At 39.1% G+C, this 18609-nt stretch overlaps 1 protein-coding gene across 4 annotated transcripts in view; it reads right to left on the reverse strand.

Moving 5' to 3' along the window:
• Positions 1-18609, reverse strand: part of PCGF3 (polycomb group ring finger 3) — a 50031-nt gene that overhangs the window by 13573 nt on the left and 17849 nt on the right. The window contains exons 2-4 of one of the 4 annotated variants that reach the window (XM_027745166.2): positions 10586-10628; positions 7289-7416; positions 3482-3599 (exon numbers count right to left, since the gene is read on the reverse strand). In XM_027745166.2, the coding sequence (XP_027600967.1) occupies positions 3482-3590 (109 nt within the window). In that variant the 5' untranslated portion in view covers positions 3591-3599; positions 7289-7416; positions 10586-10628. The remainder of the gene's footprint in view (positions 1-3481; positions 3600-7288; positions 7417-10585; positions 10629-18609) is intronic. The other 3 variants (XM_039380932.1, XM_027745167.2, XM_027745168.2) reach the window with 3 other exon arrangements.

Here is an 18609-nt window from a genome sequence, read left to right on the forward strand (position 1 = left end):
CAGTACCCATAAAATACACTACTACATGATAACCTGACTCACTTGAGGTTACAACTCGTAAGTTAGAGGGGAAAAAATCCCAGAGGACTAGCTTTTTCTTGAAGAGCAGCAGCTCATGTAGTCTTGATATTAATGCACTTATCACATAAAATGAAAGAACTTCTGTAGCTACAGTGCCACCTACCTCCCAAACAAGATAACAGTACAACTAAATAACACCAATTAATACCAAAAAAAAAAAAAAGTAACAGCAAATGAAGCATTTTAAGTTTGCATTGTGCTTTGTATTTACACACCTAGGATGGCAGCACTGCAGCTGGCAGAGGTCTGACAAAGCCTCATAGCTTTGCACACTACACACAGATCCTGCAGAGCAGTTTGTTCCAGTGGAGTGCCAAAGCAGTAGATCCGTTCACAAAAGCGAAGCCAAACCTAAGTCTTACCAAGTTGATGAAAGCAGAATCTGACAGTGGAAGCAGGGACAGATATGCTGGAAAGAGTACGGGGATGTTGCTGGCTTGTGCACGAATGGGGTCAGGAAGGCCAAATCGCAGCTGAAGATGAATTTGGCAGGGGACATGAGGAGTAAGAAGGCCTTCCATAGGTACGTCAGTCAGAAAAAGAAGGTCAAAGAATCTGTGGTTCCCAGATAAACATGACTGGCAAATCACTAACAATGGATGAGGAGAAGGCTGAGGTACTCAACTGTTTTGTCTCACTCTTCCCTGGCAATCTCTCTTCCCACACCTCTTGCATGGATGGGGGAGTAAAGTCCCTTCCACTGTAAGGGAAGATCAGGTTCATGAACACTTGCAGAGCCTGAACACAGATAAATCTACGGGACCTGATGAGATGTCTCCCAGAGTCTTGAGGGAGCTGGCTGATGTAGTTGCCAAGCCACTCACAGCAACAGTCATGACAGCAATAGTCAGGTGAAGTCCTTGGTGATTAGGAAAAAGGAAATATTGCACCCATTTTTAGGAAGTAGTAGAAAGGAAGGACAACCTGGGAAACTACCAGCCTGTCAGCCTCACCTCTGAGCCTGAGAAGATCATAGGACAAATCCTCCTAGAAGCAGTGCTAAGGTACAGAGAGGGCAGGGGAAGTGCTCTGGGACAGCCAGCACGGCTTCACCAAGAGCAAGTCCTGCCCGGCCAATCTGGTGGCCTTCTATGATGGAGTTACTGCATCAGTGGACAAGGGAAGAGCTACAAATGTCATCTATCTGGACTTCTGCAGCGACCCTTGACAAGGTCCTCCACAACATCCTTCTCTTTAAATCAGAGAGACAGGAATTTAATGAATGAATTATTCAGTGGATAAGGAATTGGCTGAATTCAGTTTTAAGAAATTTGGCCCTGTCCATCCAGAGGGCTGGCCTTGGTCCTCCAAATGAGTCTCTCCAAGGGACTCAAGAACTTCATTTACTACTGAAGAGACTCTGAATGGCTAAAGGTCAAAACATTAGAGAAAAATGAAAAAGGAAAGAAAACCGTGCAGTTCTGAGTAGAACAGAATGAAAGTCTCAGAGTGGTGTAACTCTGAAGAGAGTTCACTATCTCAACAGGAACGGAAATTTCATGATAGATTTTGGAAGGCTGCTTTTCCAGGAACATATATTATTAGCATCACCATGCACAACACAAACAGTGCCAATATGTATGAAGTTTTTTTACACAGACAGGGCTGTGTGCTTTTCTCACAAAACTGTAATTCTACAGGACACACAGTGAAACACTATTCAGAAAATATCGACTGTCAAAATAAGAGAGGTACAAGCCAAAAAAAACCCAAAAAAGCAGCAGCAGAAGGTAGTAAGGCGCATGCCCTGGTTTTGGAAGCAAGCACTGTAGCACTGCGGATTAATCTACAAATTTCTTCCATGAGCAAATGTAAGAAATGGTGCAGATGATGTCAGCTGAGGGGTATTTATAGAATTTTGGTTTATTTTAAAGAACAATGAAAAATGACCCCCTACCTCTGTGTCAGCCATGTTAACTTGTTATAACACTGGTTTTGTATGTAATCTTCTTAATAGCAGCAGTAAAGAAATTCTGGCAAAACTAATCTAGCTTTAAACTAAACTAGTTTTCTAGTTTAATCTAGAAAACAACACTATGGAAATTAGGATGTGAAACAAATGCAGAAGGGACACAACACACTGATTGCTGCATCCAGATCTGGGGCTCCCAGCATAAGGAAGGATATGGACCTCTTGGAGCAAGTCCAGAGGAGGGCCATAAAGTTGATCACAGAGATGGAGCACCTCTCCTAAAAGACAAGCTGAGAGAGTTGGGGTTGTTCAGCCTGGAGAACAGAAGGCTCTGGAAGCAGCCTTCCAACACCTGAAGGGGGGCTACAAGAGAGCTGGAGAGGGATGTTTTACATGGACATGTTCTGACAGGATAAGTAGGAATGGCTCTAAATTGAAGGAGGATAGATATTAGAAAGACATTTTCACTGTCAGGGTAGTGAGGCACTGGAACAGGCTGCCAAAAGAAGCTGTGGATGTCTCATCCCTGGAAGCATTCAAGGCCAGGTTAGATAGGCTTTGATGATAGGCAACATTATCCACTAGATTGGAATTAGTTTCAAGAACCTTTCTTTGGTTCTTGGAATCATAGAATGAACCGTTCTATGATCCTATGACCCCATAAGGACACCCAAACCAACACGAAATGTGACAAGAACAACAAACTCATTAAAGCTGATGAACAGAGCTTCTAAATGGAATATAATAAAAAATGTAATCATTGACCAGTCATGAGCACTGTGTTTCCCCTTTTTTAGACATATTAGGTGAAGAATAAGTCTACTGAAACTTTTCATTTTATGATGAAGACACTGTCACCAAATAATTCCCTTCCAAGAAAATTTAGCACTGTAAGTCATTCAGACAATTCAACAACATATCAGCTTTGTGACAGAGTAATTTTAAAACATGAGATGCTCTGCAAGCCTCTAGGTCATACCTCACTGACATGAAATCAGAAATTTACAAAGTAACCTAACAACAAACACCTATCCTATCCCAGTATTTTGGAACACAAGCTTATTTCTAGGGTACAACACAAAATACTATTCTTTATCCAGAAACTACAGCTGCTTTCTGTAGAGGAACAGGAGAGTGAGAGACACTGTGAAGGCTCCAGGTAGAGAACATATGCTATGTCAACTGTGACAGAAAAGTAGGTATTCCCCATTCCTTTAGTAGGAAGACAGACTGCATTTGTAAATGCTTACATTACCACTAATTGTGTATGGCTTCAAGTTTGTGCAATACAGCTTTAATGTTCCCTTCATTTGCTTTGATAAAGAAGCAAATAATCTGTTAAAGAAAAGCAGTGTCTAGCAAAGCACAAACTATTCTGGATGATGCACAATAGATTTTTTAAATTTCAACTCAAAAGCACTACAACATGTTGCATATCAAGTTAAAAAAAAAAAAGGGCAACTTTAACTTAATTATACTTCTACTTACAAGTATGTAAGCATTCTGTTACAGTAGTAGCATCAATCAGGTATCCATTGCACAGACGACAGGTTATATGGGCATTAATGTCCCAAAGCTTAATCTTTCTTGTTAGCATCTTTGGTGCCTGCAGAAAAGACACATCATAAAGTAACACAGTTGTAGTGACAAGGCAAAAGTTACTTAAGAATAAACAATCAGCTATCATTAACCCTAAAGCTTTTATACAACTTTACACTCATGTAACTTACGTGCGTGTGCACATACACGCACACAATGACAGCACTAACTTTCATGTCACTTCACAGAAATGAAACAATGTAAACCCCACGCTATTTTGCAGGTCAGTATTTCAACAGCATAGAAAACGGTGCTATTGATAAGTTCCCTTTACCAACCAAGGGACCTGGATTTAAGGTGAAACCCTATTATTCTTAAGTAACTTAAGTCATCACGTTCAGTCTTGTAATAGTGAAAACCTCACAAAAACATGGAGAGAGAATATCCTCAAAGCAATTTCAGGATCAAAAGTGTTTTGACAACCGAAAAGTCAAAATAACTAGGTCTGATTTGGCATACTATATTTAACCACACTTTTAAGTGTTTGCCTTGTGTCAGTATGGTTAGACCACAATTTTGAATCTGTCTCTCAATAACGGATCTGAAAAGTTAACCTTTTGAAATTCCTTTATTTAAACACAAGTAAATTAAAAGTTACATTGCAGATTAAAATAATTTCATTGGCAGAGCTGCAGTTTCTTGTACTAAGAAACTGGAATTAGACAGTTTTCATTTCTTTTGAGCGTGGGATGGCATAATCACCTTCAAAAGGAAGAAATATCAGACATTAAAAATGAAACAGCTCATTTAACTTTTTTTTGCAGCAATTTCAATTGCTTATTGAGAAAAAACCACATAAAGCCCATGTCTTAACAAATAAACTCTTATCTTTTAAACACAGCTATGTTTTTTAAAATATGCTGAACATTGTACTCTTACTGGAATGTTGGCAGCATTCTAGTTAATTAACAGAGCAGGCTAAACTTGCTTACAAGCTACTATCTCTGGTTCCCACACTGCAGAATTCACCAAATTACAATGTTTTCCATTAAACTGATTTTACTGTCCCTGAGTCACAAATACTGGTTTTCATCTAGCTTAGTTTGGAAAACATTTCAGAATTCAAATGGTAACATATGTTCCCCAAATTTCACATAGAAATATTGTAACAAGATTGTTTGATCTTTGTCATCTTCATTTTCTATGTTCAATGAGTGGTACTAAGCAAAAAGAACTATCAAAAGGCAAACTTCCACACCAATCTGCTGAAAAGTACCTTATATTCCACTATAAACTATGGGAAAGCATATCCAACACCCACACATTCAAATCTGCATTGTCCTATACAAAAAAGACTAGGAAGACTTCCAGTTCTCATGGTTAAGAACAAGTGATGGGGAAAAAAAAAATCAAACTTATTTTACAGTATTTGAGATTTATTTATTAAGCTAGTGACTAGTCATTACAGAAGAATGAAAGAGCAGCATGGTTTTGCAGTATACAAAATAGGTCAGGATTTATGCTTGGAAACTGAATTACTTCTCTAAATTGTATTCTATAGATTTATTTCTAACCATCTGAAAACCAGACACATATTAAATCCTTGCAAGTTAGTGCATGAGGTCACCAGGTAAAAGCTACTGGATGAGGCAGGTACCTTTCTGTGGCACAGATGAGAGCCTTCAACATCACTCTTTTAAAACAGTTCTGGAGATGGCTTAAAAGCACCAGTTAAATAGAAAGTCAGCAACATCAGAAAACACAATCCATGACAAGCAAATGAGAAATTAACCTCCACGGATACTTAAAAAGGCTGTATTAATACAACTCTAGTTACTTCTGTAGGCACGAATTCAGAAGAAAATGTTCAGGATCACAACAGACTGGATCCAAACACTAAGGCAGAAGAGTCAAAGATACTACAGTGAAATGTGAAACAGGGAAATTATTTATTTTCTAGAAAAAGCATGACAATTTTTCTTCATTATAGTACACACAAGCACTGCCACTAGAAGAACCATCAACAAATAAAAACCAGTTCAGATGGGGTATGATATTATGAGAACAGTGAATGAACCACACGATGAAGAAGATAAAAATAATACAAAATAGTAATAAACCCCATTGTGCTAGAGAAAGAAAAAAAGCTAGCAAGGATAATACACATTTCACCAACTGAATGGGATTTTTCCAGTACATTTCGGTACTGAAAAAATTAATGTCTTCTAGAACACCTAGAGCAAGCCTGTCAAATCAACCTTATGAAAATGTCATACACCTTTCAAAAAGGACAGAAAAACCCACTCCTTATATGTTTAAAGAACTGAAAATGAGAACTATTGGAAGAAGCAACACAAAGGGAACAGGTTTTTCCAGAGCAGAGGACACTACAGTTTCAAAACATGATAAAACCTACAGTAGGAGATTTCTCCAGAAGCCTGTCCCACACTACTGTGTTGCAGCTGCTAAAACATGAGAAGGATCTCTTCTCTGCTCATGCAGAGGTCCAACATGGTAGCTTCAACACAGCTTGAATCTCCAACAAGCAATTCAACTTTTTAAGGTCTGTAAGCAAACTGTTTTAGCCTGCATCTTGTGCAATTGTGACCCACGCCCTTTAGTCTTAAGAAAAAGAAGACAATTAGAATGTCTCACTTGCTTTTCCAAACAGTTACCTGTTACAACAGGACTTGTTAAAAATTAAAAAATTAAAAAAAATAAAACTTAAAAAAAAAACCCAAATCAGACCAGTTCGTATGTATACAGAAAGGCAGAGATAAGCTCACAACAAACTGGTGTATTACCAAGATGTCTGTTCAGTTAGACAGTATACTTAAATACTCATACTTTGCAGAAAACTTGTTGCTTTCCAGAGGGAAACACAAAAAAATTTTTAGCAGAACTAATGAAATATATAAAGAAAGAATAGAAATACTAATGTTACAGCCTCATATAAGAAATTAAATTCATTAATCACAGCAACAAATTGAAACCATTAAGTAATTCCGCATTATGCAAAGTAATTCCACATTTATCACCTGCCCGTTCTGTATCACTTCAGAGGAAATGGAACGTAATTGCAAATTTCACCACTGACTATTTTTTTTCTCATTATTATTGCATTTGAAAATTATACACAGTCATACCACGAAATGCAAAGCTAAGCTACCATTCACAACGCTTAAGAAGAAACTCTCCATGTGGGTAGATGGCTAATACAGGATGTCTTTCATGTTCCTGTCTGGACCAGACCAACTATCTGCCCAGATATTCTATCTGAACCACATATCTGCTCTTGGGAAGGAGTCCCAACATTCCCATGTTCCTACAACCTACTGCCAAACAAAAGTTAAATGCCACTTTTATCATATAAGACAGCCAAGTTCTTATCACCCCACCAAAAAAATCCCACACCAAACATTCATTTGAAGTTAACCACATACACTCTAAAGGACACTGCTGCAGGGGGAAAAAAACAGGGATTAGATCTGGAGATTAGAAGCAAGCAGAAGTCACAAAAAATTTCCAAGACATGAATGCTGACAAGTATATCATAAATGATATGTCAAGTCCTATTTCTGTGTCATCTTAACTCCATCTTAACTGTTTTACAGACATTATTTCAACATTATTAGTACAATAATGAATTAAAAAAATATTTATTAAATATTTTTAGACTTTACATCAGTCCAATCACCCTGAAAATGTCAGTTGAAATACTGAGTTTATCAAACAAGCAACTAAAAACCTACTTACTTTTTTTTTAACTGCTGGCCTCCCAGGAATACGAGAAGACCTCTCTCTCGAGAAAAATCTCAGTATTCTTCAGACGTCTCAGCATCTGTTTTTGTTATTTAGGTAGCACTCTCAAGGAGCTACTTTTACTATATTAACATGTAATAACATAAAGAAAGAAAGAAAAGCATGTTTACCAGGTACTAGATTCCTCTGAACAACTGTGAATGAAGTGACATCCTTCTGCTTAGACTACTGACAGCTTCTGCACATGCAATTAATCCATATCAGTAATCTTATACAAATTAGAACAAAACAGCAAGACTATACAACATCCAAAACATCAAGTTTGACTAAGAACCACCCAACCTACTTTTCTGTTTTTTAGACAAATACACATCTCCCTTAAACACTTTCCCTTTGAAAACGGGAATGAGATTTTTTTCAAATCTGAACTCCAGGTGGTCTCCACAGAACTCATCTTCCCATTTCTCGAGTAGTGATATGCTGAAAAGAAAGCTAAAAATGAATGCATAAGCTTCCGAAACAAGTAATCTAACCCCAAACAGAAAAACAATAAAAGTCCAGAAGTCCACCTCTGAACACACATTCCCAAGCAACCTTGTAGCTTAAGAGCATGAACTGTTCAGGCATATGGATAAGGCCTCGAGCCACCTGGTCTGACCTCAGCTTATTCTGCTTTAACCAATTGGATTACATAGAATAACCTGAGTTGGAAGAGACCCGCAAGGATCATCAAATCCAACTCCTGGCCCTGCACAGGACATCCCCAACAATCCCACCATGTGTCTGAGAGCATTGTCCAAATTATTCTTGAACTCTGTCGGGCTTGGTGCCGTAACCACTTCCCTGGGGAGCCTGTTCCAGTGCTCAACCACCCTCTGGGTGAAGAACCTTTCCCCAGTATCTAACCTGAATGTCCCCTGACACGGCTTCATGCCTCAGGTCCTGCTGCTTGTTACCAGACATGATCTCCTGATGTCTTTTCCAACCTGAATTATTGCATGACCCTATAAACTTACTACACTATCACACTACCTCAGCCTATCCATGTCACATATAAGCTGAACTTATACTATTTTGACTATCTCAACTGTTGCCCAGTCATAATCACAGAGACATCAGAACAATGAAGTCAGTATGAGCTCAACATCTAAAATTGGTTGCTTTAAAAAGAAAACTCGCAGAATCAGACTCATGTTAAAGTCACACACACATTAGCTTGAAGGAATAACAGGAGGAGATGGCAAGTTTACTTTTCCAAAGCACAAGCTAGGCTAATGTCTTCTTCCCCAAAAATTTTTTACAAAACAAAAACAAAAATGCATCCCCAAATTGAGACTTCCTTTTTTACAGAGACTTTATAAACTCACCAGGCTGTGCATGAATAGCAAGCCTCTAGAACAGACTATTTGAACCTGCCATTAAACCTCCATGGCTGTTAGTGGACAACAGAAATGTCAGACCTTGATTTAGTTTTTAGAGAGTCAAAGCCAGGAAAGGAAAATCTGTACGACACAGAATCCCATGAGTTCTTCTAAACAGATTTACCTGCTCAAATAGTAACCTACAACAGCAAGCAATCTCCAACTTGCAAGAACTGTAGATAACTTTGAGACTTTAAAATCACTGACTGAACAGTGACATTTGATTAAAAAAACTTAAAGAGCCTTACTCTATACGTAGCCAACAAGTGAACACTTGAGCCAAAGCACAATCCTTCTCCCTCAAAACAGGTTGTGGAATAGGAAGAAGTTGTTCCTCAATTCTATAATCACAAAACACTTCTCAACTCGACAAATGCTGCTTAAAAACGCCCAACCAACCAAAAAAAAAAGCCCACCCCAAAAAAGACACACCACAGCACAACAAAACATAGAAACCTGAGCCTCAACTGTTTTTATAGAAAATGTAAAGTGCAAAAAAACATCCCATCAGCAGGTTACATAAATTCACAGGATGATACCATGGATGTAATCGAGTAACCTCTCCAAGCTGCTCTAATCCAGCCTTGTACTCAAAGCAGGACCACATAAATTGAGTTACTGAGGACATACTCCCACTCCACTCAGAAAACCTTCAAGAAAGGAAACTCCACAGCCTCTCTGGGCAACCTGTTCCAGGGTCTGACCACCCTCATTGGCACAAATGCTCCTACTGTCTCATAGAAATGTCCTGCATTGCAACTTGGTACAATGCCTCTCATCCTACAAGAGTGCACCTCCGGGAACAGGGTAGCACCATCATCCTGATTTCCATCCACAGGCTGTCTTGAAAATAGCAATAATAAAGTCTTCCCTGACTCTTAGCATCTCTTTCTTTAGGAGTTTGTAAATACTGCACAAAAACCAGTAACACCAAAATGTCAATCAATAGCTGAAGAGCCACTTTTAACCCAAGTTGTTAGCACTTCATCCTGGGAACTGTTTTTGAGTCAGAACAAAACGAATCAGCACTGTACCGCTCTTTAGAGAAGCTAGAACCCTTCTTAAGTGCCTAAAAAAGAATTAAGAGGTCCTGTTTAAAAAAAAATAAATTAAAAGGGGAACCTTTTCTAAGATCTGCCACTTAGAAACCCTGAAACGGATGGTAGACCTGGTAGAAGAATTCCATTTTGAAGAGACTGTTTTCTTAACAGCTGCCAAGCAACAAATTACTCAGAAACAATATACCAACAACGGAGAGAGAAGAGGCAGTTTCCTTAAGTGCTGGAACGTGAAATCCCAAAAAACAACAGAAAATGTTCCAAACATTCAGCTAGTATGAAAAAAAATCATAATTTGCAAAAATATTAGTATTTCTTCACATTGGTTCCAGCTGACACTATTTTAAACCACACTGTTGGCATGGTGTCAGCTTCTTACTGTCTGCTGAGTCTTATATTACACTGAAGGGAAGTGGATGAAGACAACTACAAAAGCATGTGGACTATATTCCCAATTAAAAAACAAGCGAACAAAAAAATCCGCACACAGAGTCAGGAGAGGCTGGAAGGGATATGCACACGTCAGAAAGTCAACTCATTTTGTTCATGCTTCATCCACTTCATCCACTAAGGCAGTTATCAAGATTATCAAGCAAAAAGTAACGTATTACAGGTCTCTCTACTAAAATTGTGTCACCACTAAGACAACCCTGCATATCTCTGTACAAGCTTTCACCTTTCAGACAGATTTCAGCGCTGAAAACTATTATTCATGCAAGATTACAGAGAGGACCAGCAGAGGGACTCCTCAAAAGTATGGCCTTATTTATATAGACACTAGTCTGGAATATTTTGGCCTACATGAGGCATACCTCTTAAAACAGCATTTCTTTTCAGAGTCTGCCATCCAGAGACCTGAAAAGACAGAAAAATAGTCTGAAAGTTAACATCCGAAATTCCTCAAAATACAGCTGCCACAAAGAAATACTTAGCTCACTAAATTCACCTAAAAGTATTTAGGTATCTATATTAATTTAAGGTAACAGTGGGGCAGAGGCACTTGTGAGCAAGAAAAGGGGAAAAAGACTGTCAAAATTAGATCCTCAGGGGAAAAAAAGGGAGAAAAGAGATATAGTCTCCTAGGAAAGAACACACTTAGACAAGGAAAAATCACTCAAAAAACTAAGGAATCCTGTCACCATGTGACAGGATTTTCATTGCAAAATGAAAAGAAATTACTTATCTTCACAAATGACAGGGAAAATAACTAAATAAATAAGCAGAAACTTTGAAGCACAACTTATGGACTAGACAGAGATTAGTCTGCAAGAAAAGAAAATATTTTGGATTGAAAATCCACAGCCAGATGAGCAGTATTCTTAGTTTTCAAGCTATATTTGCAAGTAATCTGCTCTTTGTACCTTAATCTTCAAAAAATACTTTCAAGGAAATAATTCGTGTTTCCAGAATCTCTAGACATTTTCCAGAATAAAATTATATTTTAAAAAAATAGTTAAAAAGAACACCTTCATCCCCTGGCTAAAGGTGACACAATCTCACATGAATAGGTAAGTTTGACAGAAGAAGAAATTTTTCTTACTGTTTCAATACAGGGAACGTTCAGATGTTACAGAAACAGGTAAAGAGTACTACCAGTTTCATCTTCCTGCTCCAAAAAATCAAAGGTATATCCCCTAGTTACTGATTTTGCTGTTATACTGCTAACGGAATTATAAATAAAATGACACAACAAGATACTAATGAGAGAACTAGACAAGAACTTCAGAACAAGTAAAAATCTCTTAGCAATTCCACTGTGAATTTCTTTGACTGCATTCAAATAAATAAATTTCTATTAACTGAAAGCAGTGCAGAGTTGCACAGGATGCTCTTTTGTTGGAACCCACAAAAAAAAAATCCTCATTGAGGATGGAAAGCCTCGCATACAGACAGTAGAATAAACTCCATAAGGCATTTTTGCAGCAAAATGTGGAGATCAGAGCAGTCAGTGACACTGCTTCTGAAGAAACCAACTCAGATGTGTTCCAAGAACACATTGCAGCAAAAATTCGAGCAATAGTCTTCCAAAAGGAATTGTCTCCCCTCACTGCTACTTGAAGAGGACAAGGCTACACTTCGATTAATCTGGAAGAAGAAACCGGCATTCAATTTGTGAGGAAAAAAAACCAAAACCAGTTGGTCCTAAATCATCACCATATTCTTCATACTCTGGTTACAGCAGGACAGTGATGCACTAAAAAGCTAAAGACAGGCAAATTCAGTTCATTTTTATATACAGATGGTTGATGGAGACTGGGCAAGTAGATCGTTCTACTGATCCTGATCCACACTTGCTACTGTGCACACTAACAGAATTGAGTACTAACATTTTCTTTAAAGGATTGCTCAAGTGCTGTGACTGCTCTTGACAACTTGTCAGATTACCAGCCACTTAGAAAAGAAAACAGTGACTTCAAATACATTAGCAATGAGAACATTGCCCTGGGTTTAGGAAAATGCAATACCAGAAGTAATCTGTCTTTCAGACTGAGTTTTAAAATATTGCTCACTCCCACAAAAGTCTTTTATGTTGTGTTTGCAAAGCACTGCTTAATAAAAGAAACTACTAGAAACAAACCTTTCTGTTGAGCAGAAAGAAATAGATTAAAGATTAAATTTGGTCTAGCAAGCCAAGTTGTGAGTGCATGTATAGCCTTTTATGACTTAATACAACAGCATAATTACATTCTTTTAGTATCCTGCCAGTAATTTCTCACATCTCAATGGAGTTGTTTTTTTTTCATTCCTGGCAATGTATTAACACCACCAGATGGCACCAGTATCCTAACTTCAGTAAAGCAGGTATGTATCTTAATAACTGAAAACACACAAAAAAAGAAATGGAAAACACACATTCACCAGCAGTGCTGCCCATAGAGATTCCCACATCCCACGGTGTCCCTGGCAGCCAGCCAGACTCACTGGGTCACTCCAACAGCCAGCTCATCCCCTGGTCTGCCCCTTGCAGACGCACACACACCTGGCCACTTCACCTGTCCATGGAGGCTGGCTTGGCTGGCTCTTCAGTAATAACACTCGCTGTAATTGCTGCCACTGTGGACACACAGGCCTCTGTCCTACCCCCCTGTCTGGCACTTGGTTTCATTCACTCCAGCCTCTGCAGTTACTGGCAGCCGAGAACAGTCCCTCCTGCATGCAGCCCTACTCCAGCTGCATAACCCAGACCCGTATTTGCTCCAGTTCCTGGCCCCATGGATGTATGGGCTCCAGTGACCTGAGGTCCCACTCCTGTTGATGGCTGTTCAGTCCACTCGTGCCTGCCTCTCCAGCTGCTGGCACCCTGGGCCACCTGAGTCATGGTCTGACTCGCAGTTGTTGACCCTCAGGCCCCTGGTCCCAGACACACCTGCACACAGAACAGAGCACCCCTCACCCTCGAAGGAGTTAGAAAGGTGTTTAAGAAGGTAAAAGAGATGGCACAGATCATACACTAGGCATAGCCAGTTACATGTACTGACTAGCCAACTATCTACACATGCCTGACCTAAATCCCCTCGCTCCTCTTTACCCACGTTTATTCCAGCCCAAGTTACCTGCCTGCCACAACTGGTGTTGTTAACAGCCTGACTTTTATGACCAATCATTCTCCACAGAATTTCTAGCCAGTTACAGCCCAATGTCAGTTCCTTCATAATCGCTATTTTAAAACACAGTTGTAAGTTAATTTCATTAAAGATCAGTGAATCATAGAATCATTAAGGTTGGAAAGGACCTTTAAGATCGCTGAGTCCAACCGTTTGCCCTAACACTGCCAAGCCCACGACTAAACCATGTCCCCAGCTGTCATGTTTACATGTCTTTTAAATGTCTCCTGGGTTTGTGACTCCACCGCTGTCCTGGGTAGCCTGGTCCAATGCCTGATCACTCTTTCACAAAGAAATTTCTCCTCATATCCAATATAAACCTCACCTGCCACAGTCTGAGGCCTTTTCCTCTTTTTCCATCACTTGCTACTTGGCAGAAGAGGCCAAACCCCACCTGCCTACAACCTCCTTTCAGGCAGTTGTAGAGACCAATAAGGTGCCCATGGAGTCTCCCCTTCTCCAGGCCGAACAACCCCAGCTCCTTCAGCTGCTCCTCATTAGACCTGTGCTCCAGACCCTTCACCAGCTCCACTGCCCTTCTTTGGACACGCTCCAGCACCTCAATGTCCTTTTTGAATAGAAGGGCCCAGAACTGGACCCAGAAGTTGAAGTGAGGCCTCACCAGTGCCAAATACAGAGGGACAATCCCTGCCGTGGTCCTGCTGGCCACAGTATTGCTGATACAGGCCAGGATGCCACTGGACTTCTTGGCCACCTAGGCACACTGCTGGCTCATGTTCAGCTGCTGCTCACCAGCACCCCCAGGTCCTTCTCTGCTGGGCAGCCACTCTGCCCCCAGCCTGTGGCACTGCACGGGGCTGTTCTGGCCCAGGTGCGGGACCTGACATTTGGCTTTATTGAACCTCATACCATTGGTCTCTGCCCATCGATCCATCCTGCCCAGATCCCTCTGCAGAGAATTCCTGCTCTCCAGCAGATCTACACTCCCACCCAACTTGATGCTATTTGCAAACTGACTGAAGGTGCAATTGATTCCCTGGTACAGGTCATCGATAAAGGTATTAAACCGAACCGGCCCCAATACTGAGCCCTTGGGAACACCACCTGTGACTGATGCCAGCTGGATTTAATTCCATTCCCCATCACCTTCTAGGCTTGGCCATCCAGTCAGCTTTTTACCCAGCAAACAGTACATCTGCCCAAGCCATGACCAGCCAGTTTCTCCAGAAGAATGCTGTGGGAAACAGTGTCAAAGGCTCTACTGAAGTCCACATAAACAACATCCACAGCCTTTCCCTCACCCACTAAGCAGGTCACCTTGTCACTGAAGGAGATCAGGTCAGTCAATCAAGATTAAAAACTAGAACATTACAAGGCCTATATAATGCAGTTATCAGAATGTACTTAATCATTCATGAAGGGACTAGAAAGTCACCATACTTTCCAAGAGCAAGCTAATATCAGCACCTATTTTGTTTTTACATATCCCAATACTTGGGGTTTTGGTTTGGGTTTTTTTTGAAGGTGGGGAGGAGGTGGAGGTGGGTGGGCATGCCGGGATATTTCACCATTCCCTAAAAATCAGAAGTTTTCTTTAGAGGATATAACTTCATAAAACGCAGGCACGTTATTGATTTCTCCCCAGTATCTTGAATTATCGGAGGCTTGTGTCAGAGGTACTGTCTCCTGGCATCAGGAACACTGCCTACAAAACACATTCACAAAATCTGAGTCACACAACCAAGCAAAAGGAAAGGTGGAAAGAGAACAACTGCACCAGTACCTAAAGCTCTAGACTGCTACCACATTTTCCATCTTGAAATATTCCCAAAGTCTGTGTCTATTTGTTTAAAGCACAGTTTTGAAGAAATAACAACAAAAAAAAAATAACAAGGAGCAAAAAACCACGTTATTTTGTAGACAGTAAGTAAAAGTATCAAGACGGACATCTTAAAGTTTTTAATTCGTACAAGAGTATTACTATACCCACAAGAATACTAGAGAAAAAAAATTAAAACCCCAAAGCTTATAATCCTAGTTTTAAAGAGACTATGTGAGCTGGTAACTGAAATGGCTGCTTTGGTTTTGTTGTTTTGGTTTGTTGGGTTTTTTTTCCATCTCTAGCCTTGGTTCCATAACTAGACAAATGAGTGAAATGTTTGTTCTCTCCCTCCCTACAACCACCTGGCAAACTAAAAAGGATCTCTCTGAATACTTCTGTAGTAAAATTTCTTACACATAGTAAGTATAACTTGATCTTCAATATTGCTCCCCAAGAGACTGCTTCAGTGATGAGTTTTATGCTAGACAGACTCTTAAGTTAGAAATTCTTACTATTCACTAGCCATTTCACACTGCTCTTATATTTTTAAACAATTTATTCATGATCAAAAGACAAGACAAGTAGACAAGCCAAGCAAAGTATGAATAATGTAATCTTCAGCCAACTTATTTGAAATTAAATTTGTTATGTTATTTTAGAGAATTTGGATCATTACTAATGGTAAGGCAACAAAAAACAAAGAGGAGTCTTCAGTATCACACCACTTTCATGAAAACATCCTCTGAAAATGACCGTGTAGTATTTATTTCTTTAATCTAGTACATTCAAGAGAACTTTGCTCTTTTTTGAGGAGACTTGCCTAACAGGTTAAAGAGAAACTACGTGGTGTAGTCGCAGCATTACTAATAGTTACACTAGGGTGGCTTAAGAAATGTTCACCCCAAAGCAAAACACATTCACTTTTACGTTTCAGTGTAAAGGAAAAGACAGCACTGTTAACAAATGACATGTAAAAACAGACAAAAATGTTTGAGATAAAGTAGAAGCAATAGTCAGGGCATAGTAGAATTAAATCTACCCACTTACTCTTTACTCACAGCACATACTTATTTTTTTGTGGTACGATGAGAGACTGATGTATCTGATATTTTCCATAAAATGCCTGTTTTTCTGTCCACAAAAAATGAAATATGCCCTGCAACAAATGGTCAAAACAGCCAAAATGTCTGCCTTAGAAGTCAATAGTAAAAGACACAGTGAGGAAAAAAAGGATTTCAGTAAGGCAGCAGAAATAACAATGGAGTTGAAGTAAACTGAGTGACTCAAAACTGGGCCCTACACCCCTCATACAAATTCTGATAACATTTTCTGTCAGTTCCTTTTGAAGAAAGAAATGAGGAACATCAAGCTCCACCTCCTCCTAGATGTTAACAGGAATTAACTTTCTTTAAAAATTCACAAAACATAACTACTTTTAAAATGATAAATATATTGAGAGTAAATTAAAACAAAACAAAACAAAAACCCACAAAACCATCACCACCAACAAAAAAGAGCCATTCAATCTCAGTTTGGCAACTAATCTTAAAAATCTCAGTTACTAGACATGTTTTTAATACCAGGGCTGGATACAAAGACATTTTAATATAAGGTTTTATTTAAATATTTTCTCTTATATATTACCTAGATTTGGGGTTTTCATTAAAATTGACTATATTAGAGTTCTGAACAAACTATTTGTTAAATTTTAGCTAGAAATGGTTGCACAATAGATCCCTCAATGTCTGCAGCCAGAGACAAATAAAAGTACCCAAATTATCAATTAGTTTTCTTCAACTTTTCAACTGACAACAGATGCTTACAAAGCACAAAATTAAGGAAGAGATATTGAAAATTAAGTAAATAATTAACTGTTATTTCTCTAATAATTCTCTCTTTGTTAGTAAAATGGCAAAAGAAAAGAGAGTTGTAATATGCAGTATATTACTCTACTTTAAAAACACATCTACATCTTTACCTTTCCAATAATGTAATAGAACATTGCAAAGAAGATGGACATCATCCCTGCATTGAGACTCATTTCATTTCTGATACATGTTGAGTTTTATTAGATTCACTGCAGATTTGAACTCATAGTCGCCATGACTTAGCAGTATAAAATAAAAGCCCCCATGGACAGTGCCTTCCGTCCAAACATTAACAAGATTTACTGCAGCTATAATCAGATAGAGATTAACCCAGAATGTATCAGGGGTCAACTTCAATAGACACAGCCTGGTCTGCTGTCAGTGCGATTTTGTAAACCACTGGTAAAGCATCTTCTGAAACAATATTCAATTCTAGATGAACACATTAAGGAAGAATTGCATGAAAGTGGACCAAGTACCAGAAAGGGTTATCACAATTGGAAGGGCACGGTCTGTGAATGAAAAAACTCCTCTGTCTTTCCTACATTCACCTATCACATCCTGGGCTGAGAGGGGTTATGACTGCTACTTATAAGATAAGGAGAAAACAGTTATTTAAATTAAAAGTATGTGATGTAAAGAAAATCCAGGCATAAACCATCTAAGAATTATGTTTAGGAGGGCTTTAGAAGAACGTCCCCAAATATGTGTAATACTCTAACACTTCACATAATGTAGAAATGTAATCATGCACCTTGTTTACTTACTTAAAGAGTAAGTAAAGACAGTGGGAGACGGTGGAAACAAAAGCAAAGTTAACTAAATGATCCAGACAAAGCTTCAGGCTTTTACAATTCCTCTAAGATGCTGCCCCTGATACAGCAAGGTCACAGCAAACTCGGAAAAATGACAATAAATGTGTTTTTTCTTCTGCCAACTCCAGATCAACAAATGCAAACAATGTCATACCCTCAACTCTTTGATCTGCAGCACAACCATTATTAAATCCCCCTCGTAAACACCACCTGTAACCTCTCAAAGTCTTTCCACTACAGAGTTTTGTTGCAGGACTATGTCGTGAAGAAAGAAAACGATAGTGCATTTACAGTGTACAAATGGGAATTCAAAAGAGGACAGAAATTAACCACCCTGTATCTATACAGAGAGCTGGAGACAGATTTTGGCATTAGCTGCCTTCAGCTCTGAAGGCGAAAGCAGACATAGTGCAAAGAAATTCAACACTAAGGTTCTCCTGATGTCAAGCAACAATGATTAAAAATTGCTTTACATTAATATGCATAAAGCATCTATACTAAATCAGAGCTGGCATTTTTAAAGGCTCTGTTTAGGAAGAAGAGTAATAAGAGTGAAAAATAAGAGAATGGCAGATTTTTAAAGTAAGAAACGTGTACATACACACTAAATGCAACCTGGCCTACTTACTTGATTGCTTCCCACCTACCATCACAACTGTCAGCCCCAGCGTGTTATTCCCCATATCCTTCCTCCTCCACTTTTTCCACTGCCTCAACATTTCTTACAGTCAGATAAGGGATAAATATGTATTACATCCACACAAA

Source organism: Pipra filicauda, unplaced genomic scaffold (assembly GCF_003945595.2).
Source record: "Pipra filicauda isolate LSUMZ 115617 unplaced genomic scaffold, ASM394559v2 scaffold208_size1342795_pilon, whole genome shotgun sequence".
Classification (NCBI taxonomy): domain Eukaryota; kingdom Metazoa; phylum Chordata; class Aves; order Passeriformes; family Pipridae; genus Pipra; species Pipra filicauda.